Source organism: Microcebus murinus, chromosome 22 (genome assembly GCF_040939455.1).
Source record: "Microcebus murinus isolate Inina chromosome 22, M.murinus_Inina_mat1.0, whole genome shotgun sequence".
Taxonomy (NCBI): Eukaryota; Metazoa; Chordata; class Mammalia; order Primates; family Cheirogaleidae; genus Microcebus; species Microcebus murinus.
Genome location: NC_134125.1, coordinates 24,549,054 through 24,575,883, shown reverse-complemented (window position 1 = coordinate 24,575,883; position 26,830 = coordinate 24,549,054). Strand labels below are relative to the sequence as shown.

Sequence of the window (26,830 nt, the reverse complement as noted above, 5' to 3'; positions counted from 1 at the left end):
CTGTCTCCTTCCCCAAGCTCTCCAGCCCCCTTCGCCAGCTTCGCTGCAGGGAACAAGTGGTGGTGGAGGCACAGGCGGAAGACTGCCCAGAGGACGGCCCCAGGCCTCGGGAGCTGAGGGGAGAGGCTGCAGGCCAGCCCCCAAGCGTGTTCAGCCAACTTCCTTGCTTTGGAGAGGAATGCAGCTGTCTGGGGGAAGATCTTCATGAGGACACCAGAACTTACCCCTGTCTGGAGCACTCGTCCCTGATGGAGCCCCTCACTTTCCTTCCTCACCCAGGCTGAGAGGGCTGTGTCCAGCTACACCCCAGGGGCCTGGTCACTCAAGTGCCAAAGCTTGGGTGGTGCCTGGCCCAGCTGTGTTCCTTCTTTCCCCCAACTGAAGTCCCTGCCCCCAGCCTTGTCCCTGGAGGGCTCAGCCCCGCTGTCTACTTTCTGAGCGGGACTCTTGGCCTCAGCAGAGAACCGAGCTTAGAGGCCACCTCCCACCACGTCCCCAGCCCAGGACCCAGTCCTTCTGGACCTGGCATTTCCAGTTTGGCAAGAGAAAGAGCGGGAAAGTGACCGTGCTCCAGGAACATAAAGTGCCATTCGGACCCAAGATAAAGAGATTCAGCTTTTTATTCAGGATGGAAGTGGCTTGGCAGGTCTGCCCCACGAGTGGCTCAGGGTTTCCACTCAATGACTTTGATGGCAATCTGGGCCGCCCGCCGCGTGCTGACCTCAGTGGTTTCCTCCTGGAGGGTGCGGAAGATGTGCACCTGGGACTGCAGGTCTCTGCGGCCCTCGGGGGCCTCAGCCAGCATGGTGAGGGCCTTGGTGGCGTTCAGGCGCACCTTGTTCACCGGGGAGCACAGCAGGTCCAGGAGCGGGTCGATGGCTTCTGCCTCCAGGGCCGCATACTTCCCTGCAGGCCACCAGCACAGGGGGTCCCCAATGGCCCGAGGGAGCCTCTTCCCACCTCTCTCACCTCGCCCTCTGGCCTCCTGCCTCTGCCTTCACTATCTCAAGGGGAGGCACCACCCTGGCCCCCTGCTCACTTCCCTCCCACCCCTCCCCTCCCGCACACACGTGCGGAGTCTGGCCTAGGCCAGGCCCGTCATCTCCTGCCTTTCCAGCCCCTAGCTGGCTTCTCCCCATACACCCTTGCTCCTGTTCCAAAGCCCAGTCCTCACAGGCAACACTAGGGGTCTTTTCAAATTGTAAATCCAATAGCTCGTTTATGTCACCCTGTCCCCTCCTTGTGCCTCAAACTCCCACCGCTAGGGAGAGGCTGGGAGGACCTGTCTTTGGGAGGCTCCTTGTAGCACACTGAGCACATCTGAGCCCAGACGGTCCTCCACGGACCGCAAAGGAAGTGCGGCACGGGCTGGGGTGCGTGTAGGCCACTGTGAAGGGAGGTCAGACAGCTTTTCTGAGGCCCCGGGGTGGCGTGCCACAGCCTGCCGGGTGTGGAAACCAGGGCTGGGTGACTTCATGGGGAAGCCTAACTGGCTGGGAGTTTTGAGGTGGGGGCTCGGTAGGGGGATTTGTCCCCTTCTCCAGTTGGGGAAAGTCATTACAATCAAGAAACAACATGATGTCAAGAGCTCCAGGGCTTAGATGGCAAGCTAATTGATCCCAGAATCACTGCTCAGCAGGGACCTGGGTGGGAGGCGGGAATTCCAGGCTCAGGGAACAGCCTGGTGTGGATGCCCCAAGGTCCTAATTTGAGTGACCAGTGAGGGGCCACAGTTGGCCCACCGTGCCCAGGAAGAAGAGGGAGGGCTGAGCCTCAGACCAACCCTTGACAGGACTTCAGTGACAAGCCAGGAGGAGGATTTTGGCAGAGCATGGGGACCTGGGGGGCAATACCTGGCCCCTGAACACCTGAAGGTTTTGGAAAGGTCACCGAGGCTGCCAGCATGCTCCCTGGCCCCTGGCTCACCTTCTGTGGTCACGGCGGCGTAGGTCAGGGCCCCGGCGGCGTTGGCCTGCACCTCATCCATGTCGTCTTTCAGCAGGTGCACCAAGATGGGGATGACGCCGTACTCCCACACCTGGTTCTTGCCCTGCAAGGGGATGCTGGAGCAGAGAAGGGGCGGTTGGCACCTCTGCTTGGGGGTAAGAGGGCAAGGCCCAGGAATGCCCCAGGGGACACAAAAGGAAAGGGCTTGTGTTGGGACTACTCAGGGTGCCGAGGAGCTCTGGTGTGAGCTCCAGGGGTGCCGGAGCTCCACTCTAAGCCATCATGAGGAAAAGAAACGAGACATGTTCTCCCTGGTCCCAAAATGAGGAAGAGCAGGACCAGCAGTGCAAGCCACAGGAAGACCTGTGTGACTCCACCCAAGAGTCGGAGGACCAGGCTGCCCCCAGCCGCAGCAGGCTGCTGGCGCTGGGCAACTGAGGTGGAGGCTTAGACAAGATGACCCTGGGTCACTTCTCATTCTGACACTGTATGAAGCTGTGAACACGTAGGTGGTGGACTCCCCGAGAGTTTCCCACCTTAGGAGGTCCAACACTGTCCCCCAAAAGAGAAGGGCTCCCTGGGCCCGGTAACACTGTCCATGGGCCACATGGGAAAGTCACAGGGCAGGCAAGGCCCCTGTGTCACTTACTTAGTTTGTTTTATTTTTTAGTTTTTAGAGATGGGGTCTTGCTCTGTTGCCCAGGCTGGAGTGCAGTGGTGCAATCATAGCTCACTGCAGCCTTGAACTCTGGCCTCAAGTGATGCTCCTGCCTCAGCCTCCCAAGTCACTGGGCCTACATTCCTGCACCACCACACCCAGCTCTACTCAGTTAGCTGAATCAACCTTTCCCAAACATAGCCGCCCAGAAAACCCAGTCTAGAACTCTTAATAACACCTCATACACAGGTGTTCCACAGGAATAGTTTGGGAAACGGGGTTGGCCAGTCACTAACCGGGACACTGTGAGGCTCTTAAGCTTTCAGGGCTGTGGGCCTGAAAGATGCAGGGTCCTGGGCCCCCCGCAGGGATTCCCAGATCCATTAACATAGCAAGTAGAGGGCCAAAGCCACCCACTGAGAACCTTTGGTCTACAGTAGCAAACAGAGCAAAGCCTGTTCTCAGGAGGTCACCTCCTGAGAGGTGGTCACCTCCAGGAGGTGACACACAAAACAGTAGGGATGGTTGATAGTGCAGGGTAGGAGGGATGGGAAGGCTGCAATTTTCTGTCCTAGAAAGCCTCTGTCTGGGTTCCGCTGGAAAGGGACCTCTGAGCAAACCTCACAGGTGATTGGCTGGCTGGGGCCCAGGAGCCTGCATTTAACAGGTCTCCCAGGGGCTACACTTACAGAAATACTGGCCAGGCCTCCAGTGAGAACCCCAGATGAAAGGCAGCCAGGACCTAGGGCCCTCACTAAGGGGACACAGCTAAGGTGGGAATTCTGGGGCTGGTGACCAGCTCGTGCTTGGGACAAGGGGCCAATGTGGGAATGCACACCACCCCTCTCCCAGCCCTGCATCTTGTGCTGCCTCAGTTTCCAGGCCAGGATGTAGACTGTGCTCTGATGTGACCTCGGGCAAGTGACAAGACACACTGCCTCAGTTTCCTCACCTGTAAAGAGAGACATCACCTTTCTCGGGGTTGTCCAAATGGGACGTTTGCAGACAACACCTGGCACATAGGAAGCACTTAGTGCCCAGCAGGCACCAGCGTCACTACCAGTGTTCTCCTGCACTTGCCTTCCTTCTCCAGGCGGGTGACCAACTGCCTGGTTTCATCCAGGCTAGGGGTTTCCTGGGATCCAAGACACTCCCAGGCCAGTGGGACAGGGGTCACCTTAATGCAGACCTGTCTTCTGTGTCAGCTCCCTCCTTCCCCAGGGTAGTGGCAGGTGAGAGGGAGCAGGCCACCGTGGGTGCCCTGGAGCCCTGGGCCAGTGGCTGCGGGGTCAGGCCCAGGCCTAGGCCAGGCCTCACCTGACGGCCATGAGCGTGCAGGCAGCTTTGGCCCGGATGGTGTCGCTGGCGCTGAGGAGCAGCTGCTTTAGAAAGGGCACCACGCGGCTGCCCAGGGCCTCCGTGGCGTCCTCCTGCAGGCAGTAGGCCAGCGTGTCTAGAATGAGCTCCTGGACGGCCCCCTGCTCCTTCTGCAGCTTCCACACCAACGAGGGGATCAGGCCGCTGCTGACGATGCCTTGGGCCCCTGCGGGACGGGAAAGGCACGGAGGGTGGGCCAGCTGCCCCCACCCTGCTGGTTGGCCTGCAGGGCTGGGCCTAGGAGGGTAGCAGCTCAACTCCCCAGGGGCCCAGGCACGTGAGGGACCCTCCTCTCTTCCCTCACACTCCAGAGCAGTGGAGCCAGTCGAGCCCCCAGATTGGCCTGGCTGGCCCTTGAGAAGAACTTGGAATCGTCTGGGACAGAAGACCTGGAGTGTAGCCAGTGTCTTATATACCAAAAAAGGGCTGTGCCCCCAACTCAAGTGACAAGAGCCCATAGGGTCTGGCCAAGGCGTCTGTCCAGAAGGGACCAGATACCCCACAGGAAGCACAGGATACGCCCCTCGCACAGCTGGGGCACAGGTGCTGGGAGAGGCACAAGGAAGCGAGCCCCCGCACAGGTCCCACTGGCCCCTCCAGCTGCCCCTCCCACCTGGGAATGTCCGCACCTGGCTGCCCAGGAGAGAACCCAGAACCCCGTCATGGGCAGCATCCAAGGGGCACAGATGTGAGCAGGGAATGTGCCAGACCTCCAGGGAGGACAGCCTTCCCCACACGCAGCCCCTCACGACTGCCCTGCAGCCCAGCCACCCACTGTGCAAAGCCATCCATAGCCCCCCGGGGAGGGGCCACCAGCAAACACCTCTCTCTTCCGCCTGCCACTGCTAAACCCTCTAATTTACTCTAGAGAGACAAATAAACAGGTTAATTAGCCTAAAGGTCTCTGAGTGCCAATTAGCACCAGGGATTTCCTCTTTGAAGACATCATCCCAGCCTTCCTCCCTCACTCCCTGAGGACATCAAATGGCAGGTGCCCAGGGTGAGGGGTGGAGAGGCAGGCCAGGGTATTCAGTGGCCCCTACCTCGCCCACAACCATGTCCCCTGATGTCCAGCGGCTCCCAGTGCCCCGACCAGTTTCTCCCTGGGGTGCCAGCCTACAGCAGCTAGCTCTGCCCCGTTGGCACTCATGCCAGGAAAGGCAGTTTTCTGTTGCTTCAGAAGTGTTGGGCTTTTTAAGATTTAACACACACTTCCCAAATGCCTAGTTTGACTCCTTGGCGTGTCCTGTCCCAGCTCCGAGACTGGTTTCCTCACCACTGAGGCCAGCCTAGCTGGTGCGGGCTGCACGACACCAGCGGGGCTGTGGGTGGGAACTTCCTGTGCTACAGATTTCCACATCCACATAAGGGACTGTCACTGTGTGCCTGGAACATCTGGGCAGGGTGCAAGAGGTGCCTGCGTCCCACCAACACTGAGTCCCAGCTGCCAGCAAGGGCTTGCTGGGGTGGGGGTGGGGGGTGAGGAGCAGAACACAGTCCAGGCCCTGCGAGCCCATCACTGGTCCCCCGGCAGCCTCTCTTGGTGGCCTGATCCTTTCTCCCCCTCCACCCTCTCCTATGGCCAGGCCACTGCCAGGCCACACACCTGGCCTCCTGCTCCCACCCTGCTCCACCTCAGGTACAGCCATGACCTGCACAGCTTACTGTGGGGAGGTGACAGTTTGACCTTTCAAGGATGTTTGCTGGCAGATGGGGGTACAGGTTCTGGGCTGGGGACCACCTGAGCAAAGACCTGGGTGTGAGGAAGTTCTGAATCGTCCAGTTGGGGCCCCATTGCACCCGGATTTGAACTTTCTGGGAAATCGCAGGGACACTGTCTGTGCTGGGGTTATGGGAGCTGCTTGCCAAAGTGGGTGGGCACAGGCTGGGGGAAGGATACGGGAGCGAGCTGAGGTCAGAAAAGTCGCAATATCAGAGGTGATTACCTCTGCTGTGCCCCTCTCCTTTGGTGAGGAAACCGAGGCCCAGAGAGGTCACTCAAATGCCCAAGGTCACACAGAAGATGGGGGCAAAACCAGGCAGGGTTCTCAGCTCCTCCAGTTTTGTTTCTCAGGCATTTGGCCCTCTGCTCCTAGAAATGCTCAGTTCTGGGACCCAGGTTCATTTTGAGACAGAGGAGAAGATTAAAAATAAAACGCGTGCCGGGTGTGCCTTTCTGCTCGTTCACTTTGCTTCTTTTCAGCTAAAAGAAGAGTCTCGGGCCTGGCTATTTATAACTAACCCAGATTTGCGATGGCTTGTTCAAGTGGGGGTGGGGCACATGGACCCCAAGGGAACAAGCTGGAGAAACCCACCCAGCTGGGTGGCAGCCTAACAGGCAGTGAGGTGGGTGTGCAGGAGTGCAGGACAGGTGGGCACAGAAAAGAGCCAGCCAGGGTGGGCTGGCACCCGAGCAGGCCAGGCCCTGGGCCTTGGGAAGTTCAGACACAAGTGAGACACCCCACAGCCCCCTCAGCAAGGGGAAGTGCCAGCTGGGGACAGACAAGTGGGAAGACCAATGGGAGTGCCAGCTGGGGACAGGTCGTTTCAGAACAGGTTGGCACGTGCATAAACAAGGAATTCCAGGGTCCTGGGGCTCTGGAAGTGCAGGACGGGAGGCCCGGGGAAGCAGCCCTCATGGCGTGGAGGAGTCCAGACCGGCCGAGTGTCAAAGGTGTGTGTGTGCTTGGTGGGACCCCTGATCTGGCCTGGTGGGTATGTAGGTAGGGGCCATGATGGGTGAGTAGTTGATGACCCAGGAGCCACTAGGATTGAGGGGTCATGACGCCCACGGGGGGAGCCACCTGTGGTTGAGGTTTGATCATTTTCTAGGGGACACCACCCTACAGGAGCCACTTCTCAGCCAGCTGTCCCTGCTGAGTTGGGGAGGTGCCAGATAGGCTGAGTCACCAAGGTCCCCTTCCTCTGGCTGCTGCGGAGCCCCAACTGCCATCTGTCTGTCAGTGAGGACTCAGGACAGAGCGCCAGCCCTGGGTTCTGCTTCCAGTCACACCCCTTCCTGCCTTGGGGACTGTGTGTCTGCCTTTGGCTCCCTGGGCCCACTGTGACTCTTCCACTGGTGACCCATCTGCCCAGCTTGAGCCTTGTACAGCCTCGGGCCCTGGACCCCTGGCACACTGACGCCCACTGTGCCTGCCTCCCCTTGGGGATGCTTCATTGTCCTCACATTGCTCAGCCTCAAAGCAGCTGTGACACCACTGATCAATAGCGTCTTCCCTCCTCTTCCCTCCACTCTCTGCTTCCTGACCACCTCTCCAACTGTTCCTCCACTCTTGGCGAGTGCCACTGCTTCCTCTCATGCAGCTCCTCTCATGGGTACCCTGATCACGCCCAGCCACTGCCTCCTGACACGCTGGGTCTCCCCATGGCCCCACAGCCACAGCAGGCCCTACCCTGGACTCGGCCTCATGCACCGACTCTCTGCTCTTTCTCATTGTCTCTGGACTGACTAGTTGATATTTTTGTTATTTGATTAGACCCAGTAGGACCCAGACTCACACTGTCTGGGGGACCATGCCTACTGCAAATAAATATGGGGGGAAAAGGCTTCATCGTAAAAGGCTCATCTTAAAATTCTCTAGTGGTTCTTAGGCCAACATCCCTCTCAGCTCGCTGCCCCGGCCACGCTGGTCTTCCCGGGTTCTCCCAAGCCTCGTGCTCCTTCACGCCCAGTGCGATTCCCACCTCAGAGTGCAGTTCCTTCCCACCCCATGTCACTGGCTACCTGCACTCCTGCTGTGGCCTCATCTCTTCCTTCAGGAAGCTGGCCCAGTGGCCAGTGCTCCCCTGCCACATGCCCCCAGAGCATTTTGGGTCTCCTCCAATAGTATCACATGACTGTAATAGCCGATTATTGTCTTGCTTTCTGCCCCTGTCCTGTAACCTGGGGGGTCTGCAAGATCACAGAGCTGGGCTGCAACGGCCAAACCACTGACCTCTGCCAATGGTCAGTCCCAGTGCTTCTGCTTACTGAACGGAGTCACCCAGGTGACCTGACCACCAAGGCGTAAAGTGGTAAGGAAGGATCTGGGAGGCATCTACATTTTACCACAGATGGTCTAGGCTGCAATACGCACAGACAGGCTCTGAAATTGAAAGGAGAATGTGGCAGCCTGCCCTCCGGTACGTTTGGCTGAGGTCTGATGCTTGCTGTGAGATCCCAAAGGCACCAACAGGGCCTGGGCTTAAGTCAACTGGCTCTTCCCGCTTCTCTGGGCCCGGGGCCAGCTCCTGGGCCCTTCACCCTCACTTCCTTTCCCTTCCCGGGCAACCTTTCCTGGACTAGGGCTGCCGGGGATTCCAAAGAGCCTCTACACGCTGGGGGCAGAGCAGCGGAGATGGCTAATGCCCCTCCCATCGCTGCACACCTCACCGTTGTAAACTGTAGGGTTTGCACAACCTTTCACACGTTCTAGCGTTCTGCTGCGACAATCCAGGAGGCAGGTGCCACTAGCTCCACTTTGCAAACGGAAAGACTGGCAGAGGTCAGCCGGCTGCCCAAGGACGCGGTGCTCAGAAGGGGCCCGGCTGGGTTCGACTCGGTGGGGAGGTGAGCTGGGACACGTTGATGTGGAGGGGCCAGGGCCACGGATGCTCTCGGCCCGGCCCGCCCGGCTTGCCAGACGCGGGCCCACCGTGTCGGCGTCTGGGCCTCCACGCAGCCCGGAGGATGCCGGCGCGGGTAGCGAGTGCAGGACTGCGGCGCAGGCAGAGCTGTGGCCCCGACCCCTATCCGTTCCCATTGGACTGCTGGCGCGTCCGTCAGCCGCCTGCGTCCAATGGGCCGCGAGCCGGCGCTCGTGGTGGGGCGGAGGCGCCCGGCGCGTGGTGCCCAGCGGGCGCGCGGCACCCCCGTCCGCGGTTGGCCTGGCAACGCGCTGCGCTCGCGGCTCCGCCCCCTGCCGGCGGCCGCTGGGCGCGGGGCGGGCGGACCCGCGGGCGGGCGGCGGGCGGCGCGGGAGGGCGGGCGGAGCGAGCCAGGCCGGCCGGAGCGTGTGCGCCGCCCGCGGTCCGGTCACGTCCCCGCGCGGGGGCTGCCGCCCGCGTCGTGCGGAACGAGGGCGCCGCGGCCCCGCGCTCGCCGCCCCGCCCCGCCCCGCCCCGCCCGGAGCAGCTCGGCGGACGCCCGGCACCGCGGCCCGGAGGTGAGTGAGCCGCCCGTGGCCGGGGCGCACGCGGCTGCGCCCGGGGGTCGGGGGCGCGGCCGGGCATCCGCCCCAGCCTCACCTGGGACCCTCCCGGGCCTTTGTGCCGGGGGCCGCCGGGCGGGGTCGCGGCGGCGCGGCGTCAGGGATGCCCGGCCGGGGCGGGCGGCGGCGAGGTGCCGAAGCCTGCGAGGGCCAGGGTCCGCCTTGGGCGGGCCGGGGCTGCGGAGGGAGGCGCCGGCGGGCCGAGGAGCCCGCGGGAGGGGCGGCTGCGGGCCCGGGAGGGTGTGCAGGGGGTGCGGGGATGTCGCGCGGGGCCGCCGGCGCCCCCGAGCAGCGGCTGGTGCGGAGCCCAGGGCCGGCCGGCGACCAGGGGAGCGGCGCTGAGGCGAGGTCTCCCTCGGGGCACTGGGGGACGGCGGGGGCCCCAGGCGGCCGGCCCGACGACGCATTGCCTTGGCGGAGACCGAGGGGAGGGCCCCAGGCCTGGGCCCCGCGACAGGCGGCTCGCGGTTCTCGGTCATTGCTCTTGCCGCGAGCAGGTTCCTTGGAGGCATTTAGAGCAAAAGATGAGTATCGACCGGCTGCGATTGTAATACGTTCCCGGCTCGATATTTTTTCCCTTAAAAGGAGGTGGGGGTGTTTGGGGGAGGGGTGTGTGGGCCTCAAGGCTGGGCTCGGTATCCTGCGGCGATCCAAGAGGACTCTGCATTTAGGGCGGTGCTGAGCCTTTCTGGGAGACGATGACAGGAGTCTAGGCCAAGAATTGGGGCTCCTGTTTGTGAGAGAAGAGGATGGAAAGGCCGTGCCAGGCGAGACAGGGTTCCCTGGTGTCGGCGGCACAGGGTGGAGGGACTGCTTGGTAGCCAGGGTCTGTCTGGCTTAGGGAGGCAACTGAGCCCCTGCCTGGCTCCTTTCTGCCCAAGTGATTTCCTTGCCCTAGGGATCTAGCTGTCTGGAGAAGGTTCCTTGGCCAAATTCAATTAAGCAAATATTTACTGAGCACTTGTTCCCCCAGGGGCTGGTGCTTGGGTGGACACAGTGGGAGTGGACTGGGCCTGCCCTCCCAGGACTGACTCACCACCGCCCAGATAGCCCAGCATGAGTGTGGGTGCAGGGGCCTCTGGGAGAGGTGCTGGGACTGGGAGTCAGACAGGCCTGTGGGCAACGTGACATTTGAACTGGAGCTTGAAGGACATGGGCACAGCTGGGGTGGCACTGCGGGCAGAAGGGAGAGAGTGGATGGAGGCACAGAGGGGCAATTGGGTCTGGGGTGAGCACTGGGTGTGCTTGGGCAGGAGCAGCAGCCCTGGAGGGAAGGCGGGTGGGGCCACATAGGGCCAAGAGAGCTGGGAAGTGGAACAGCCCCACTGCCTGGTAGCCGAGGGCGTGGGAGACTGAAGCCTCCTCATCTGTAAAAGGGGAGCAGTTCTGTGACCCTATGAGCTGGGGTGAGCGGGGGAAGAGCGTAAGGACCAGGGAAGGCTCCTCTCAGCCTGGGGCTGCACTTCCAGGCCCCTTATCCCTTGGGTAGAGCCAGGGCACTGGGTAACTACCCCCACACCCCAGCCCCCTTCTTAGCTAGAGGGAGCTGCCTCTTTCATGGATGGCGCTTGGCTGGTGACTCTGCCCCTGAGTGTGGATGTTGAGAGCAGCAGCCTAGGCAGCCTGGGAGCATCCATCAGGGGCAGGCAGGGTGCAGAGGGCCTTGCTGAGCTTGGGTGAAGTGCTGTGCCTCGAGCATGCCTTATTTCCAGAGACGATGAGATGATGGCATTTGGCTTAAAACTCTTCCTGTGTGTTCCTCTAACAGACGTTGAGTTTCTGAGACAGGAGGTGAATAAGACAGTGCCTCCCCCTCGAAAGGCCGGTGTCACCTTCTGCCCTAGATCTGCTCGCTCGTTCCTGGGGATGTTTTTGCTCTACCCTGAAGAGGCTGTTGCTGTCTCTGTAGCACGCCCACCCCAAAACACACATGCTGGGCTGTGCCTGAGGCTCAGGTTGTACCTCAAGAACGGGGTCTGCCTGCCTTCAGGGGCCATGCAGTCTGCACTGAGCAGGAGGAGCTGCCTTACTCTGCCTCTCGCCTGGCCTGTTCCAGGGTCCTGCCATGGGGCTCTGGGTTTGAGACACAGAGTGGATTCCTCCCTCTGTCCCCAACCTCTAGCCCTGTCTCCCACAGTCCAAGGAGATGTGCCTCAGTTTGGACCTCAGGAGCGCCTAAGGTGATTCTGGGAACTTCCAAGTAACTCCACAACATGGCAAGCCTGCCCAAAGCCCCTACAGAGAAGCTGGTGGGGCCAAGGGGCTGCCCTCAGAAAGAATACTGACTGTGGTTGTCGGTGTGCGAATGCATGCGTGCCCCCGCCTCCCCTGGAGGCGAGGATGAGGCAGCCTGTGCTGTCCATGCCAGTCGCAGAAGACCCTAGAGCTGTGCGGTGGTGAAGGCGTCTTGCTGCTGCTGACCATAGCCAACTCCCGGGAATCCTGGAGGAGGCAGATCAGCATGCTGCTCTCCTGAAGCCCCCAAGAAGGAAACTTGGGGTAGCCCAGCCTCCAGGGGTGCCTGCAAGCACCAAGACACATGGACAGAAGCGCTGGCACTGACACCAAGGGTCAGCTCCAGGCAGAAACCCAGAGCAAGGGCCCAGGTGCAGCTTGTGCAGACTGGGCAGGGGCATGCGAGCTCCCAGACTGTCATGCACCCAGGTGGTGAGGTGAGGACTCTGGTCTAGGCAGCAGAAGACCTGGGGTCAGGCCCTGGTCCTGCAGTCCCTGGTCCAGGCCCATCCTCCCTGAGCCTCTTTGTCCTCATCTGTACACAGTGCCAAGAGTGCCCTGCCAGTCCTTGCACCGCCCTTCCCACAAGTTGGGTCCCTTTCATGAGTCCAGGCTGGCAGGGGAGACGCATAGAACTGACGGACTAGCTTACAGGGACCGTCCTGCAGATCCTGGAGCACGTGAGGGGAGACGTCAGCCCTCACATGGAGCCTGAGGAGCGGAACCTCACACAGCCCATCCATTCATTCGTTCAACTAACATTTACCAGTGCTGTCCGCATGCCAGGCCCTACACTTAGCACAGGGGCACAGCAAGGACGTGGTGTCTGCTCATGGCATTCTCATCAGATGGGCAGGGGCTGACAGTAATGTGTGTGAACGAATGCTGTGCCATGGAGAAAACTAACGCAGACAGTGGGGATACCTGGGAGGGGGTGTTGGCGCAGTGTGGCGGAGAAGCGCTGGGCAAGTGGCATGGCTGTATGAGACGTGAAGAAAGGTGCAGGGGCACTGAGCAGACACTGCCCAGCTGTTGCAGGCCCCCCAGAAGGCTAGTGGTTGCAGCTCAGTGTGGGGGCGTGGGTGGGGTCTTGGTGTTAGGTCCAGCAGGGCTCTGCAGGCCCTGGTGAAGTGGGAAGACCTTGACAGATTTGGAGCAAAGGAGAGATTTCAGCTAATTTGCACTTTTTAAAAAGATCTCTCTGCTGATGTGGGAGAATAGGCTGGGGTAGGGACAAGATCCAGGGTCCACCAAGGGCTGTTGCAACATCCCAGGGGCAGAGGCTGCCGGTGGTAGGTTCGTTGGAGGCCATGAGAAGTGGTTGGATGGGAGATTTATTTTGAAGAGTAGCAGGTCAGATCTGCAATGGATAGAGGCAAGGACAGCTGCAGATTTTTCGTCTGAGCCAATGGAAAGACAGAGCTGGCATAGGCCAGGAGGAAAGATGCGGAAAGCCCTATTCATGAGAGCCAGGGAGTTGGGAGTTGAGTCTGAGGCCCTGCGAGCCATCCATCGGTACTCATGGCGGTCAGTGGGGAAAGCGAGGCTGGAGGTAGCAACTTGGAGTCTTTGGCATTAAGGTGTGCAGGAAGCCAGGGACCAGGTGAGGTCACTTGGGCATTAAGGACAGATGGGACCAGAAGAGGCCAGGCTGGGCCTCAGGGTCTTTACTACTCAGAGCATGTGTAGGGATGGAGCATCCAGAAAAGGAGATTGAGGATTGGCGAGCAAGTGAGGTGGGAGCGTGACTGTGATGGCGCCGTGGGGCTGGAACTCTTTGGTAAAAACCATTAAGCATTTCAGAACAGTGACAGCAGAGCATTAAACCCATGTGGCTGCCCAGGCACATGGCAACCTTGGAGACAGTGCTGGGGCTGTGGTGGTCCCCGAGGAGAAGGCAGACCTGGAGGGTGGGCCCATGACCTGCCTGCTGCCTGCTCTCCAGTGTGTTTCTCCTCCCTTCTCTGAGTGGGCGGGTGGGTTGCGTTCGACCCATGGGGCTGCTTTTGGGGACATTCAGACCCAGCCTGTAAGCCTTGCTCAGCCTCTTGGCCCAGAGAGCCCAACGCCACATGTTAAGTGAAGAATTGCCTGGTGCAACTTGTCACTTCTTCCTCCTGGCTGTGGCCTCTCAGGCAGGAGGCAGTGGGAGGCACATCTCAAGGCTGAGGCCCAGGCTGTCCCATCAGCAGGCCCTGGGCCAGTATGGCCGCAGCTTCACACAGCAATGGCTTCCTTGAGTTCATCTCTTTTCCAGAAGAACCTGCTGCATCACAGAGTTTTGAGTTATTTGCTTCTAAATTAAGGTATAACCCTCTTTTAGAGACGTCCCTGGAGAATCCATCAAAAAGTGCTAAGAAGCGAGACTGTTAAAAGCCACGGTGCAGGGAGGGGCCTTACAAATAGTGTCAAGCCCGGTGGTGTTACTTCAGCAGCCTTCAGCCAGAAACACACAAGTCCCCGAGGGCTCAGCCAGGCCTCTTGTGTCTGTGTGGGCTGTGGTCAGAGCAAACCTTTCAGGAGACCCCTGCCCGTTGAGTGGCCTCCCCTGGCCCTGGGATGGAGAGCCGCCAGGACAGGGTTCCCTGGGAGGGACCTGGCCTCAAAGGCTGAGGTCCTCTGAGACGTGGAGGAGAGTGGCCCTGATGCACGCGTCCCCCCAGTGCCCAGATGTAGGCATTTGCAAGGAGGGCACGCAGAACCTGTTCTTGTCGCTCAGACAAGTGCCTTCCAGGGGCCGCAGCTCACTGTGTCCTCCTACAGCCAGTGCCGCTGAGAAGGGGCCTGTTTACCTTGGTTCTGTGGTTGAGGCGGCTGAGCCCCGGAGAGGTGGGTTCTTTCCCCAGTACCTCAGTGGTTCCAGCCAGCCACTGGGTCCAGTTCACCAGGCCCCAGGGAGGAGGGTGTCTAGGAACCTGAGGGCTTGTTGTCTTAGTGGTGTGGGGTGGCCCAGCTTCCTCCTGGAGGCCTGGCCCTGGCTGGTCACAGGAAGGGTGATCGCAGAGGGCTGGCCGGGCCTGCTGTGCTGGAGGCTGGCATGGCAGCTGAGGCCAGCTCTTGGGCTCTGGCCCCACTCTGGGCAAGGCTGGTGGGCTACATTCAACCCTTGGCTTTTCCATCCACACCCCTGGGAGAGGCAGCTCAGGGGGCTGGGTTTGTTTCCCGTTGCCATGTGTCCCTGGACTGGTGCATCACCTCTTTTTGCCTCAGTTTCCTTTTTCTCTAAAGCGAGGGCTGAAACAGGTAGGCTTCGAGGCCTTCCTATGGTAGCACAGGGGCTCCCTCCCTGCCGAGGCCGGCGAGCTGGCTGCCAAGGTCAGGTTCACAGTGGAGATGGCACAGGAGACAGGGTGGTCACCACATCTTCATACTCCTTGGTTTCTGCCTGAATCTCTTTCCTTTGGCTGCTCAGCTGCTGTCTCCCTGTGTCAATGTCTCCGGAGGGACCGACTGGTCCTTGCAGCTGCCATTTCTTCTCACTCACAGTTCTTGGACAGGGCCCAGGTGGGAAGCGTCTCAGGGCCTCTGACTGCGTGCTCACGCGAGGCTGTCCAGGCCTCTGTCTAGAGCAGCCCCCGAGTTCCTGCCACACAGTTCCTGTGACCCTTCCCTCGGATGCTCTTCCCTCGGCACTCGCCACAGCGTGACCTGCTCCCTATTTAATTTCCTTATCGTGGTGTTAACTTTCTCTCTCTGGACCTGACCGTGAGCTCCACACGGGCGGAGGCGTTGCTGTGTTCACCACGGAGCACTGGCCCCCAGACGTCCTGTTGAGGGGAGTGTTGACCAGCGGACAGGCCACGTGGTCCCGTTGAGCCCCTTTCCCAGGCAGGGCTGGGCTGTGTGCTCTCACGCCACATAACTGCCGCTCCACCTCAACCCTCTGCTCCCAAGCGCTTGTGCCTTTGGGCCTTCGGCTGCAAACACAAACCACCGCAAACGGACACCACTAGCTGGGTCCCATCAGGCTTGCCTGTGGTTCCTTCTCGAGCCAGAGACAGGTGTACTACCTGGCTTCCCTCATTGAGTCAGATGCCTTGGGCACCTGGCCCTGAAGGACATGGCGTGACTAGTGGGGCCTCGGTCAGACATGGGGGTTCACACAGTCGCGACACACAGAAGTGTGTCCATGGGAAACTGGCCTAAGAGGGTGAGCCAAGACTCTGATGGTAGTAAAGGAACATGGAGATGACTGAGTGGCCCTTCCACATGGCCCCTGTGCCCCAGGATCAGGGAGTGACCTCTCAATCAGGCCAGCAGGGAAGCACGAGGCCTGAGTGGGAGTCTCGGCCATGCCTATGCTGGTGACCCTGGGGAACTCTTTTCGCTCTCTGGGCCTCAGTCTCCTTGCCTTTAAAGCAGAAGCTCTGGGCCAGGTCGAGGGTTCGGATAGTTTTCACATCTTACCCCAGTTCTAAGTGGGAGTGGCTACCAAGATTTCTAAGGCTGTGGCCGGCCCAGAGCGATAACAGTCACTGGTGATGGGTAATGTCTGAAGCACATGGGAGGTACCGTATAGACATGCTCGCCAGCCAATGGCCCATCCCACCGTGCACCCCTCCTGCCTGCCAGCTTCAGCTCATCCCCATCTCTCCTTACACGCCCCTCCTTGGCGACTCCAACCCTGCCCGCATCAGGTGAAGACTCACCCCCCGAGCCTTGGGAACAGCTCAGGTCATTGCTGAATGTCTCTTCCCCACTCATTTGAGCCTTGCTCCCTGCAGTGGCCCCAGGTTCCAGCCTCACACCTGGCCCATGGCAGCCTCTCTGCACACTGAATGAATGAATGAGCAGGTGAATGAGTGAGGCAGACACTCAACTGCTCAGTCAGGCTGGGAGCTTCCTCCTGAGTGTAACCCTGTGCTGAGCTCTGCTCCAGCAAGGAGTCCCAAGAAGCCTGCCCTGGATGGGCAGCCCAGATAAGCACCGAAATGGGGTGCTGGCTAACCCATGTGGTTCCAGCTCCAGGTGCTACAGGAGTGCAGTCAGCAGGGAAGGAGGGGGAATGACTGGGGAGGGCCAACATATGTGAGTCCCAGGCTCTGTGTCCCTCAGGGGCCCAGTGGTCTTGTCAGACCTTGGCGATGGGTGGCTCACCAGGCTTCACCAGGGGCCCTCTGGAGACCCTCCTTGATGGAGGGCTGGAGAACTTGATACCTACAGCCCTCATCCTGCCTCCAGCAGACCCTGGCCCCCCATGAGCTGGGGGTACCCCCAACTCCTCCTAGCCCCCCATGCTGCAGTGACTGTGGGAGGAGCAGGCTCCGCATGAGGGCCTAGCCCTCCTGCCTGCCCTGTCTAGCCCTGTGTGGCATGCCTTTTCTGGCCTTCACTGCCCAGCTGCTTGTGGCCTCAGGCCTGCCCCATGAGCCCCTGTTGCTTCCTATGGCCCTGGGAGTGACTACCAGACCCCGGCCAGCCATCTGGCCCCTGCTGGCAAGGGTGGGTAGGGCTGGGCTTTCTTCCAGCTTGATCACCCCCTCACCCACTGTGTTACCTCTGATATGCTGTGCAAACATATTTCTTGATAAAATGCTGGGAAGAAAAATAATTAGAATGTTGCCTCCATTATCCAATTTCTGATTAATCAAACTCTCTTTGTCCTCGGCCAAAATCTATTCATTTCCCTTAAACACTGGGCCAGTGCCAGGCATCGATTTCCTCTATGATAACACCACTCGCACACGAGGACATGCCCTGCCCTGCCCCTGCCCAGCGGCTGGATGGCACAGAGGCACTGATGGGGGTGTCCTTGTCCCCCCAACACCACCATCTCCTCCAGGGAGCTTCCTGGCCTTGCTGGCACCCCCAGCCCTGCCCTGACTCCTGGAGTCCTTGGCTGGGCTTGGTCCCCTACTTGGCCTCCAATGTGTTGGTCTTATCTCACTGGCTGCCCTGGGGCTCTCCCTCCTACCCGGACGGTGTGGAGTGCGTGGCCACTGTGGCCCCAGGGGCCCGGGGCAGAAGGATGGGCTGCACCCCAGGCTCCGGGCAGGCCAGGGTTTGGGGGTCACTGGCACAGAAAGAAGGCTGGGCAGGGGGCAAGATGGGGCCAGGGCTTGTAAGAGGGCTGGGGCCATGAAGCATGTGTGGGGCTGTGGGGCAGGCTTTCAGTGGCAGCAATAGAAGCCCAGCCCCAAAGGGCTTACAAGATGAGGGACAGCCTGGCCCCTGGGCCTGGGGCTCAGCGGTGGGGCACTGGCAGGGTCAGCCAAGCCCAGGCAAGAGGTGGCTGTACATGCACTCGTGTCCACCCAGGAGAAGGCCAATGGCCTTTTCAGAAGACTTGGCAGAAGTCCCTGCTGCCCTCCCTGCACCACATTGACCCATCCCTCCCTCAGTCACCACAGGGGCTGGGGTTGATTACGGGCACGGGCTTGGTGCCAGGTCTTTGTAGGCACGTGGGATATGTGAGGGAACAAATGGACCAGCGGCCCCGCCCCGAGGCACATCCCTTGTCATGAGTGCAACGGTGGGGAATAAAGCCTGAGTGAGTTAGGCAGTGTGCTGGAGAGGGACCGTTCGTGGTGTGGCTGTCTGGAGTTTGGGGTTCATTTTCAGTTGTAGGTAGAATGGACAGGGAGCCCTCCCATGGAGGGGACGCCTGAGCCATCGGAGGAGTGGAGAGAACCACTTGGCGCTATGGGCAGAGCTTTCCGGGTGGAAGGAACAGCCGATGCAGAGCCCGAGTGGAGAGAAAGTGATGGTGCCAGAGGGTCAGCAGAGGCTAGCCCGGCAGGAGTAGGGTGGAGGGAGCATGGGGGGGTCAGAGAGGCCAGGCGTCTCAGAGCCTTGGGGCCCTGGAAGGACTTTGACTGTGGCCCCACCCTGGCTGGCAAGCGCGAGATGAGAGATGCGATGTGCCTTGTTTTCACACTGCTGGTGACAGTGTAGGAGGCTAGGGACAGTAAGACCGGCAAGGTCACTGCTACTGTGTAGATGAGCAGCTGGGGCTGGCAGGGTGGGGGTATGTGGTCAGGTTTCAGAGTCAGTAGGTCACCTGAGGGCCAGCACCTCTGTGATCTAAGGTGCTGCTGAGGGACTGCATGTCGGCCATGCAGTGGATGCCACCAGTGCCCCAGGTCCCCTTCCCTGTTGGTGCACCGAGCCCAGCTGTGGTTCAACAGCGCTACATCGCTCCGGAGGTCTGCCCGGACCCTCAGGGCCCTTTCCTGGAATTGCCTGGGAGGTTCTGCCCCTCCTTCAAGGGGGTGGGCGCGATGTCCTTTTCCTTTTTGAGTTCCCTGTGGGGTAGCTCCTTCCCTGGCCCCAGCCTACATCCCTCAGTCCCCTGCAGGTTTCTCCTGAAGTGCTCCCTCTCTCCCTCATGAGAATCCCCTGCTTAGGCTGAAGGAAGGACCCAGTTAAGACGGGGTTTGGAGGCTACTGTGGGCTTGAAGACTCGGGGTGGCCTGTCATAGGTGGAGGGGCCAGCGCCAGCAGCCAGGAGTCACCTAGAGCTGCTTCTCGGTGCGGGCCCAGGCTGCTAGCCTCAGGAGGACCCACAGCTCTTGACAGAGTGCACATTCCTGGGCGCTTCCCTCAGACATGGAGGGTGAGCCTGGGCATCTGTGCTTTGCAGAGTCACACCGGCCGGGCGGCCTGCATGGGCGGTTTTGAGCGTGTGGGCGTGAGTTTGGAGGCTCGGCGCAGAGGCTGAGGGCAGGGCAAGGAAGAAAGAGGGAGCAGACAGGAGGTGCCACCTTCCAGGTGGGAGAGACAGGAAAGGAGCCAGAGGGGCAGGGGTCCCTGGAAGGAGCAGGTTGCTTGTCTGGCTCCATAGAGCCCTCCCCAGAGGGGCTTTGGCCTGGGGTAGCCAGGTGTGAGAGATGGAGATGAGATTATGGGATGCCACACTCAGGCAAGGGGAGATTGCAGGCCACAGAGACCAGAATGGTGCCCTCAGATTCTCCACCCAGGCCTGCCCAAGGCAGCAGCACCTTAGCTGTGGCTCCTGTGAAGGCCCTGCCTCTCCTTGCTGTTATCACCGCCTTCCCCTCCGTACTGGAACCTTCCCGTTTTTTATTTATTTACCCCGGAACCAGGGAAATATCTGGCTGGATTTCCTCCTGAGTCAGTATTCCTCAGGCGATGCTGTTGCCCTGGTCTGCTCAGCTGTGGTAGCTGTGGGCCAGAAGACTGGACACGTGGCTGGGGGTGTCCAGAGCCAGGGCCACAGGGCAAGGCCTCCTTGGTCATCTTGTGTCCCCTTCCTTTAGCAGAAGGGCACTGAGAGGCCCAGCTGAGGCAGAGCCGCTGGTGGGGTTGGGCTAGTGTGCAGATGGGGGACACTGTGTGCTAACCCTGGTCTTCCTCCCATGCACTTGGACTATGGCTTCCAATTAAGCAGGGAGCCTAGAGGAGAGAAAGGGACCTGCTTTTAAGAGGATAGCTGCTGCAGGTCAGCTGTGCAGGGGGTGGCCAGTGGCACGGAGATGCCAGCCCAGTGTCTTGGGCCCTGGAGTGACTGCAAAGAATCCATAGACATGGAATCAGACGACCCCAAGCCCTGAATCATTAATGTCTTGCATGTGTATGTGCTGTCATTTTTGAAATATTTGCAGAAGCTGTTGTGATAAATGAAATACAGAGTCATTTACAAGCCTCACAGAAATCTTGGGGCACAGAAACCCTGTTTCCTCTATCCTCAGTGCTCACTCCCTGGACTAGTGGCTGCTCTCTCTCCTCCCTGTAAAACATGCCAGCCTGTGTCTGCGGCAGGCCCAAGCCCCCAGGACATCACAACACCCCCCACCCACCCACCCTGGGCACTTCCGCTGTGCTCGCGCCCCTTTGAGTCAGTTGTGTTTGTCCCAAACTTGTTTATGCCACTATACCCTCAATAGAAGTCGTGGTCAGGTTTGGTGTGGACAAGACAACCATAAGTTTGGGGACAGGGAGTTGCAACCACCTAGGGTTTGGATTTTGGTTACCTTGCCACCTCACTCGAGTTGCAGAAAGTAAAGTAGATGCCACCCAAGAGTACTATGGTTTAAGCAAGAACAGTGCCAACAAGTCCGGAATGAGAACCTGGGCTCCAGAAAAAGGTTATAACCCTCTCCAAAGATTGGCATGTCAATGTACGTTTATCTGTCTTAGGTAAAAAGTATTTTTTATTTCTTAGGAATCCCTACTTTAACTCACTTTGAGTAGACCAATCAGCAACCAGCCAGCCAGCAGTCTCAAGTTTGATTGTAACTTTTGGTCACTAATGGATATTAGAAACACATTTGTAATCATTTTGGAATCTACGGGTTGGTCTTTTCTGTTGTGATTTGTTGCTGATGATGTTGTTTTACACAGGGAAGGTTATTCTACCTGAAAAGGTAGAGTGGGTTTACAGCAAAGTCAAGGCCACTGAGGCCGAGGGTGGGGAGGCGGCTGCTGGAGGACATTGCAGAGCTCCTGGGACAGGCCACCCTGGAATCCCCTTGACTCAGGACTAGGGAGACAAAGGGTCCTTGGAGGCCCAGCCCACCTCTGGGGGAAGTCCAGGGCATGAGGGGCTGCGGGGGAAGGGCGTGAGGACCAGGCTGGCTGGGCCCAGGCTCCCATGTCACTTTAGCAAGGCGAGAAGTGGTCAGGATTGCCTTTCAAGCCAGGCGCGCAGAGTTGGCTGGGATGGGAGTGGGCAGGTGGGGACGCAGGACAGGAGGCCCCAGAGGGGGTGAGAGAATGAGAGAGGAGGGTGGGCAGGAAAGTTCCAAGAGGAGGGCGCTGGCAACACACAGAAGGACCTGGAAACACGAGAGGCTGGGGTCCCTAGGGATGGCCTGCGATCTGAGGAGGGCAGGTGAGATGTGCACTGGAGGGGCTGTGGACAGCGGGAGCGAGAGGGTGTGGGAGGCCCAGGGTGTCGGGGAGGCACCACACAGGGGCCCAGGGGAACCCAGCAGAGCCAAGCCCCACGTCTCAGGGTGTCAAGGGCTCCAGACCAGGCTGTTGGTCAATAGAGACCTCGAGCCCTCAGCCCCCGTGTGGACTGCAGTGGGACCCCTCTGTGGGCTCCCAGGAAAGGTCGTGTTAGGTAACGTACTCAAGAGGGAGTGCTGGAGAAGCTTCTGAGCCCTGTACAAATATTTTTTGGTGTTCATCCATCTACCCATCCATCTGCTCTGCAAATCTTTCACAGAGCACCTGCTTCGAGGGAAGCAGAGCTGGCAACTGGGGGAGGAGGTGGAGCAGAAGCCCAGCCCAGCCCAAGGGGGGATCAGGGGAGGCGAGGGCAGAAGGGGCCAGCAGCCCTGTGCCGAGGCCGAGGCCAAGGCAGGGCCAGTCTGTGGACGGCCTGCCCCTCTATTCCTGGGGGAGGTCTGGTCCCACTGCTAGGCCGGCACACAGGACACTTGGTGGTGGTAGGGGGTCCTGGTGGGGAAGGAGTCTCTCCCTAGGTTTCAAGACCGCACTGTCAGCCAGGTAGGGTGGGGCCAGGCACTGTGGGGGGTCCAGTTCCTGTCTGTCCCTGCCCCAGGTTGTGTCACTCGGGTCAAGGCAAGCAGGAGTTTTAGGTCCTCGAGAAGATGTGGCTTTTTAGCCCAAAAATACAGACAGACCCCAACTTACAGTCCCCATCCAACCATTCTGTTTCTAACTGTCAGGACAGTTTTCCATGAGCTCTATGAGACATGTGTCAGATGCTTCTGCCCAACTGTGGCTGTTGTGAGTGATCGGAGCACATTTAACGTGGGCTAGGCTCAGCTATGATGTTCATTAGGGTAGGTGTAGTGAATGCATTTCAACTTAACGATATTGTCAATTCACAGTAGGTTTATTGGGATGTGACCTATCATGAGTCCAGGAGCACCTGTATGTGGTGTCGTATCAAAAGCCTGAAACCATCACATCCTTTCCTGGGCCATGCTGGGTGGGATGAAGAGGCGCTGGGGTGCCCTAGTGCAGTGCGTAGATGTGGGTGTGTCTTCACCCTGAGCACTTGCCCTGGGAGGCCTTGAGAGCCACAGCCCTGCCCTTCACCACGCCGGGGGGAGCTGGACAGGGAGCCGTCACAAGGCGTACCCTGCTGGCAAGGCAGGTAACGCAGGTCCCCGCCCTCCCAGACGAGCCTCGGTGTGGAGCCGACCTGGCCCACTCCCCCGGCACACTGGTCAGCCCTGCCAACGCGCACCCAGGTGCTGGAGAAGTGCTCCTCCCACGGCGTGCGAGACTGCTGCTCCAGGCGGCTGTGCCGGCTGCCGTCCTGTCCTGCGTCCCCGCTGGCCGCCTGCCCCGGGTGTGGAGCCTCATCCGGAACCCTCAAGCTTTTGGGGAGCAGCTCTCTGGCTGGACCACCCACTCAGAGAGGCAGCCTTGGTTTCCAGCCAGCTTCCCCCCAGGTTGCACCGAGCCCGCCGGAAGTGTACAGAACGCCTGCCCACTCTGTCTGGTGGGTCGCCTTGGGAATGACCCGGCCCCAGTGTGCTCAGTGGTTCCTCAGCAGTGCCATTCTACCTGGCTGCGTTGTTTGCTCCCCGATGAGAATATGAGCTCCTTGACACGCAGACTCAGCTCGTTCCCCACCGAGGCCCCCTCATCCCGAGCAGGGCCACACCCACTGAGGCTCCGTTCTGAGAGGGCGCAGCATTGATCAGGGAGGTTGAGTGACGGATCTGAGGGGACAGGGCCTCCGGCTCAGGCACAGGCGCTGGGTGATACAGGAGCAACGAGAGAAGCAGTGGAGGGCGCTCTGCTGAACAGGCAAATAGAACGGGGCTGGGGCGCGGTGACCCGCTTTTTTGAGATGAGATGGCCTCTGGGCTGAGGGCGAGGGGTGCAGTGTGGCCACCATAGCTCAAGAGCCCTTATGCTGGCACCATTGCCTTCACCCCGCCATCCCCACTCCCTGTGCTCCACCTGCATCCCTAGCGGACAGTGGGGATGGAACAGGGGGCTGCATGGCCACCAGACCATACGAGGTGGCCTGAGGCCACAGCTGTGAGCAGCACTAACCCTTCTCATGAAGAAGGTAATCCTTTTTTATTTCTCTCTCAATCCTTTTCCTTCAAGGAGAAAATCCCAGCGTGGCTCTCAAACCGTCTAGCAGGTACTAATCCCTGCTGTTCACCCAACAGCAGGCGGCCTTGCCTGGCCCCTCCCTGGACTCTGGTCTCCAGAACTGCAAGAGCAGTTCCTTTACACTGTTTCAGATTTTAGATTATTTCTGTCTATGGTGAGCAACTCTGGCTCTCCATTTAAAGTAAAGATGCGAAGTTCTTTTTAAACTACATCTGTTTAAGTTAAAAGGGTGAGTCAACATAAGGAAAAACAAGTAAATAACAGCAGGTGATACCCAGATGTGGCCAGGTCTGGGCTTACTCAGGGGTCAGAGGGTGTAGTGGGAGCCGAGCCCTGCAGACTCCCAGCGGGCAGCCCCAAGAAGGTCTCCTCCCGTCTTTACACCTTGGTTTCTACATCCACAGAGCCAGGGCCCCCTCCCACCTTCTCTTAGGAGATGACATGTGTGGTCCAGGCACTCGCCCCAGCAGTGCCGCAGACGGGTGGGATGGAGGTGCAGCAGCCCCCACCGTCTCCAGCCATAGGCCTCTAGGCCAGGTCTCCTGCGGTCACTCCCCTCCTCCGAGGAGGCGCGATACAGACCTATAGACGAGGAGCCCCTGCCCAGGCCCAGCCAGACCCAAAGCCACCCAACCCCACCACGCCCAGCTCCCTGGGACAGCCACTCCCTGGGGCCGGGCCCACAGCCGCCTCTGATCTTCCATGGACGCGCTGGGAACGGTTCCATGGCGAGTGGGGCCGGGACAGTGACCAGACCATTAGGGCGACGTATGCGAGGCGGGACACCGGAGAGGGAGAGATGCACAGGCATGGGCTGCAGCGTCTGCACAGCACTTCATACGGGGTGGAGGTTGGGTGTAACAGAGGAGAGAATTTAGTCAGAATGGACAGAAAAACTGGGCAGCAGGAAGGACAGCTGGCTCCTTGGAGACCACAGAGGAGCTGCTGCCAGGCCGGCCCCTGAGGGCCCAGGCCAGCTCTGGGAAAACCTAATGAGGGACGGACGCTTGGGCAGGAAAGGAGCAGGCAAGACGTCAGCTGAAAGCAAACTCGCTTCCAGCCAGCGAGGCGTGAAAGGGCAGTGGAAAACGTGTCCTTGGTAAGAGGGGACAGGCTGATAATCAGTGGTGGCCACAGGCACAGGCTTTTCCGGACCTTCGGTTTCTAAAATAGAGCCACAGTGGGAGCTGACGTGGGGACAGCAGTTCCAGAGGGTGGGGGATAGGACCCTGTCTTTAAAAGAAGATAGAAATGCTGTGGCTGAGCATGGGCTGCAAGCGCCCACGCGGGCCTGGGACGCACCTGCTGACCCTCAAGTGGGGCGCCCCAGCCAGCAGCAGAGTCAAGTGTGAACTGGCCATGTGCCCCAGGTGTGGGCTCAGGGCACCCTAAACACAATTCCTGGGACGGGCTGGCTGGCCAGGGAGCTGAGGCCTCCCTGCCCTGTCCCGTGTCCTCATGTGAGGAAGAGCCTGTGGTCACAGGCACAGTGATAATGAGGGTCTGCCGCTGGCCCGCCTGCTCCTCCCCAGGTCACTACGGAGCAGCTGCTGGGTGCCGGGGTGGAGCTGGCAGGTGCAAGGGCCACTGCTGCCAGGGCAGAAGGCGTCTGAGCAAGCCGTGGTGGGGTGGGCAGTGCTGAGTCACAGCCCTGCTCGGGCCACGCTGGGTGGCTCAGCCTCCATAGGGGACTCTGGGGCGGGGTGAGCGGCAGCCCGGGGCTGCTGGCAGGGTGGAGCAGGCCTGATGGATGGTCCGAGGTGGGTTGTGACTCCTGCTGCCCCCCCGGGGCCTGGTACTGCATTCCCTGCTGACCGCCATGCTGCAGATCCAAGGCCTCAGGCTAGGGTGAGCGATGGCCAGGAGCCTTGAGGGTTCAGGGTGTGTCATTTCTGGGGAGGCCTGGGAGCCTGAAAGTGCACTGGGAGCACAGCCTTGCTTTGCCTTGCTGGCCCTGTGGCCTGGGCTGCCTGCCACCTCGTGGGGCCCTTCCTCCATCCCCAGCAGGGTTGGCCATCTGTGTGGCCTCTGCTCGGACCTGAGACATGACTCTGCCTCTCCACCCACCCACAGTCTGGGTACAGTCTGTCATCTCAGCGAGCCCAGAGTCCACATGTTGAACCCTCACACCATCCTGGCTCACCCTTTCTGGTGGCCCTGGCTCAGCATGGGGCAGGCCTTCCTATGAGGTGGGACGGAGGCAGGCAGCTAGGGGTCTGGCAGTGAGAGGCTGGGCGCTGTCTCCCGGGAGGTGGGGCACGGTGTTGAGAGAGCTTGGCCCATAAGCTGATAAGTCTTCCTATCCCAGCGTTCCCCTGGCTTAGCCCGGCTTGGGCAGTGACACCTTCGGTGACCTTGGCTGTGGGCTGTCTTCCCCTGCTGGGGTGGGGTAGAGGTGCTGACTCTGCGTGCTGGCATTTGTGGAGGAAGCCCTGGGTGAGGCTTGTTGGGGAAAGGGTGGGAGGCACCAGGGCAGGTGAGGGCCCTGGTGAGCTCAGGCCAGCATGGGCACTGGGGTGCCTGAGCTCTGTGCCGCATGCGGGCTTAGCCTCCAGGGATTGCACCTGGCAGGGCAGTGGCTCCTGGCATGGAGGGTGTCCAGGATACAAAACCCTGAGAGAGGTGGCCACACAGTCCCTTCATGAGCGTGTCCCCCTGCCCTTGGCTGTCACCTTCTGGGGGAACGGGCAGTGGGGAGCTGGTGTAGGCCAGGCCTGCCAGGCGGCGGGCCGGGAGGTGCATCAGGGAGGCCCACTAGGGGCTGGGATGGAGCTCATCGAGAGGAGCTGTTTCCTGAGACCGCTGGGAGGAGGCAGGTGGCTGCATACTCTGGCCTGAGCCCAGCCTGTGGGCCCCTGGCCCTGGGCTGCACCGAGTCACAAGCCGCCTCCTGGTGAATTTGTCATGTGCTGTGTGCCACATGTGGGTGGGGGGACAAGGGCTGGCAGCTGCTCCCTGATGCAGTCCACACACCTGTATTGAGCCCTGCCATGGGCACAGCAAGGCCCTGCACAACAGGGACAGCAGACAGCTCTTCCCGTGCCTACCGCGTCTCGGAGCAGGCCCTGCTCCCAGCCTGCTTGCCAGGACCCGGGATGCCCTGAACACCCCCCTGCTCCCACAGGCCGCCACTCCAGCACCAGGTCCTGCCCATTACAGTTCACTTGTCTCTTAGAGCCCCCGCCATGTCTGCCTCCCCCAGCCCTCGCCTGAGTTGCCCCCTCTCCCTTGGATGTCTGCATGCAGGAGCCTCCCCTGGCCTGGCCTCCGCCCGGCAGCCAAAGGGACACTGGTGACACTTAGGGCAAGAAACGGTGCTGCTGGCCCAAACCCTGGCTGGCTCCCAACTTGCCCTTTCAGCGACCTCCTACCCTTACTTTTGGCACCAGCC

The 26,830-nt window shown here is 60.1% G+C and overlaps 2 protein-coding genes across 3 annotated transcripts in view; one reads left to right on the top strand and one right to left on the bottom strand.

Moving 5' to 3' along the window:
• Nucleotides 1-601: 601 nt before the first annotated feature.
• RSPH14 (radial spoke head 14 homolog) overlaps nucleotides 602-26,830 on the bottom strand; it is a 70,237-nt gene continuing 44,008 nt past the window's right edge. For both annotated transcript variants that reach the window (XM_020282924.2, XM_012749293.2), the window contains exons 5-7: nucleotides 3,923-4,148; nucleotides 1,927-2,063; nucleotides 602-906 (exon numbers count right to left, since the gene is read on the bottom strand). In XM_020282924.2, the coding sequence (XP_020138513.1) occupies nucleotides 665-906; nucleotides 1,927-2,063; nucleotides 3,923-4,148 (605 nt within the window). In that variant the 3' untranslated portion in view covers nucleotides 602-664. The remainder of the gene's footprint in view (nucleotides 907-1,926; nucleotides 2,064-3,922; nucleotides 4,149-26,830) is intronic.
• The window catches only part of GNAZ (G protein subunit alpha z), a 49,272-nt gene continuing 31,407 nt past the window's right edge, over nucleotides 8,966-26,830 (top strand). The window contains exon 1 of the mRNA XM_075996742.1: nucleotides 8,966-9,147. The gene's annotated coding sequence lies outside the window, so the exon portion shown is untranslated. The remainder of the gene's footprint in view (nucleotides 9,148-26,830) is intronic.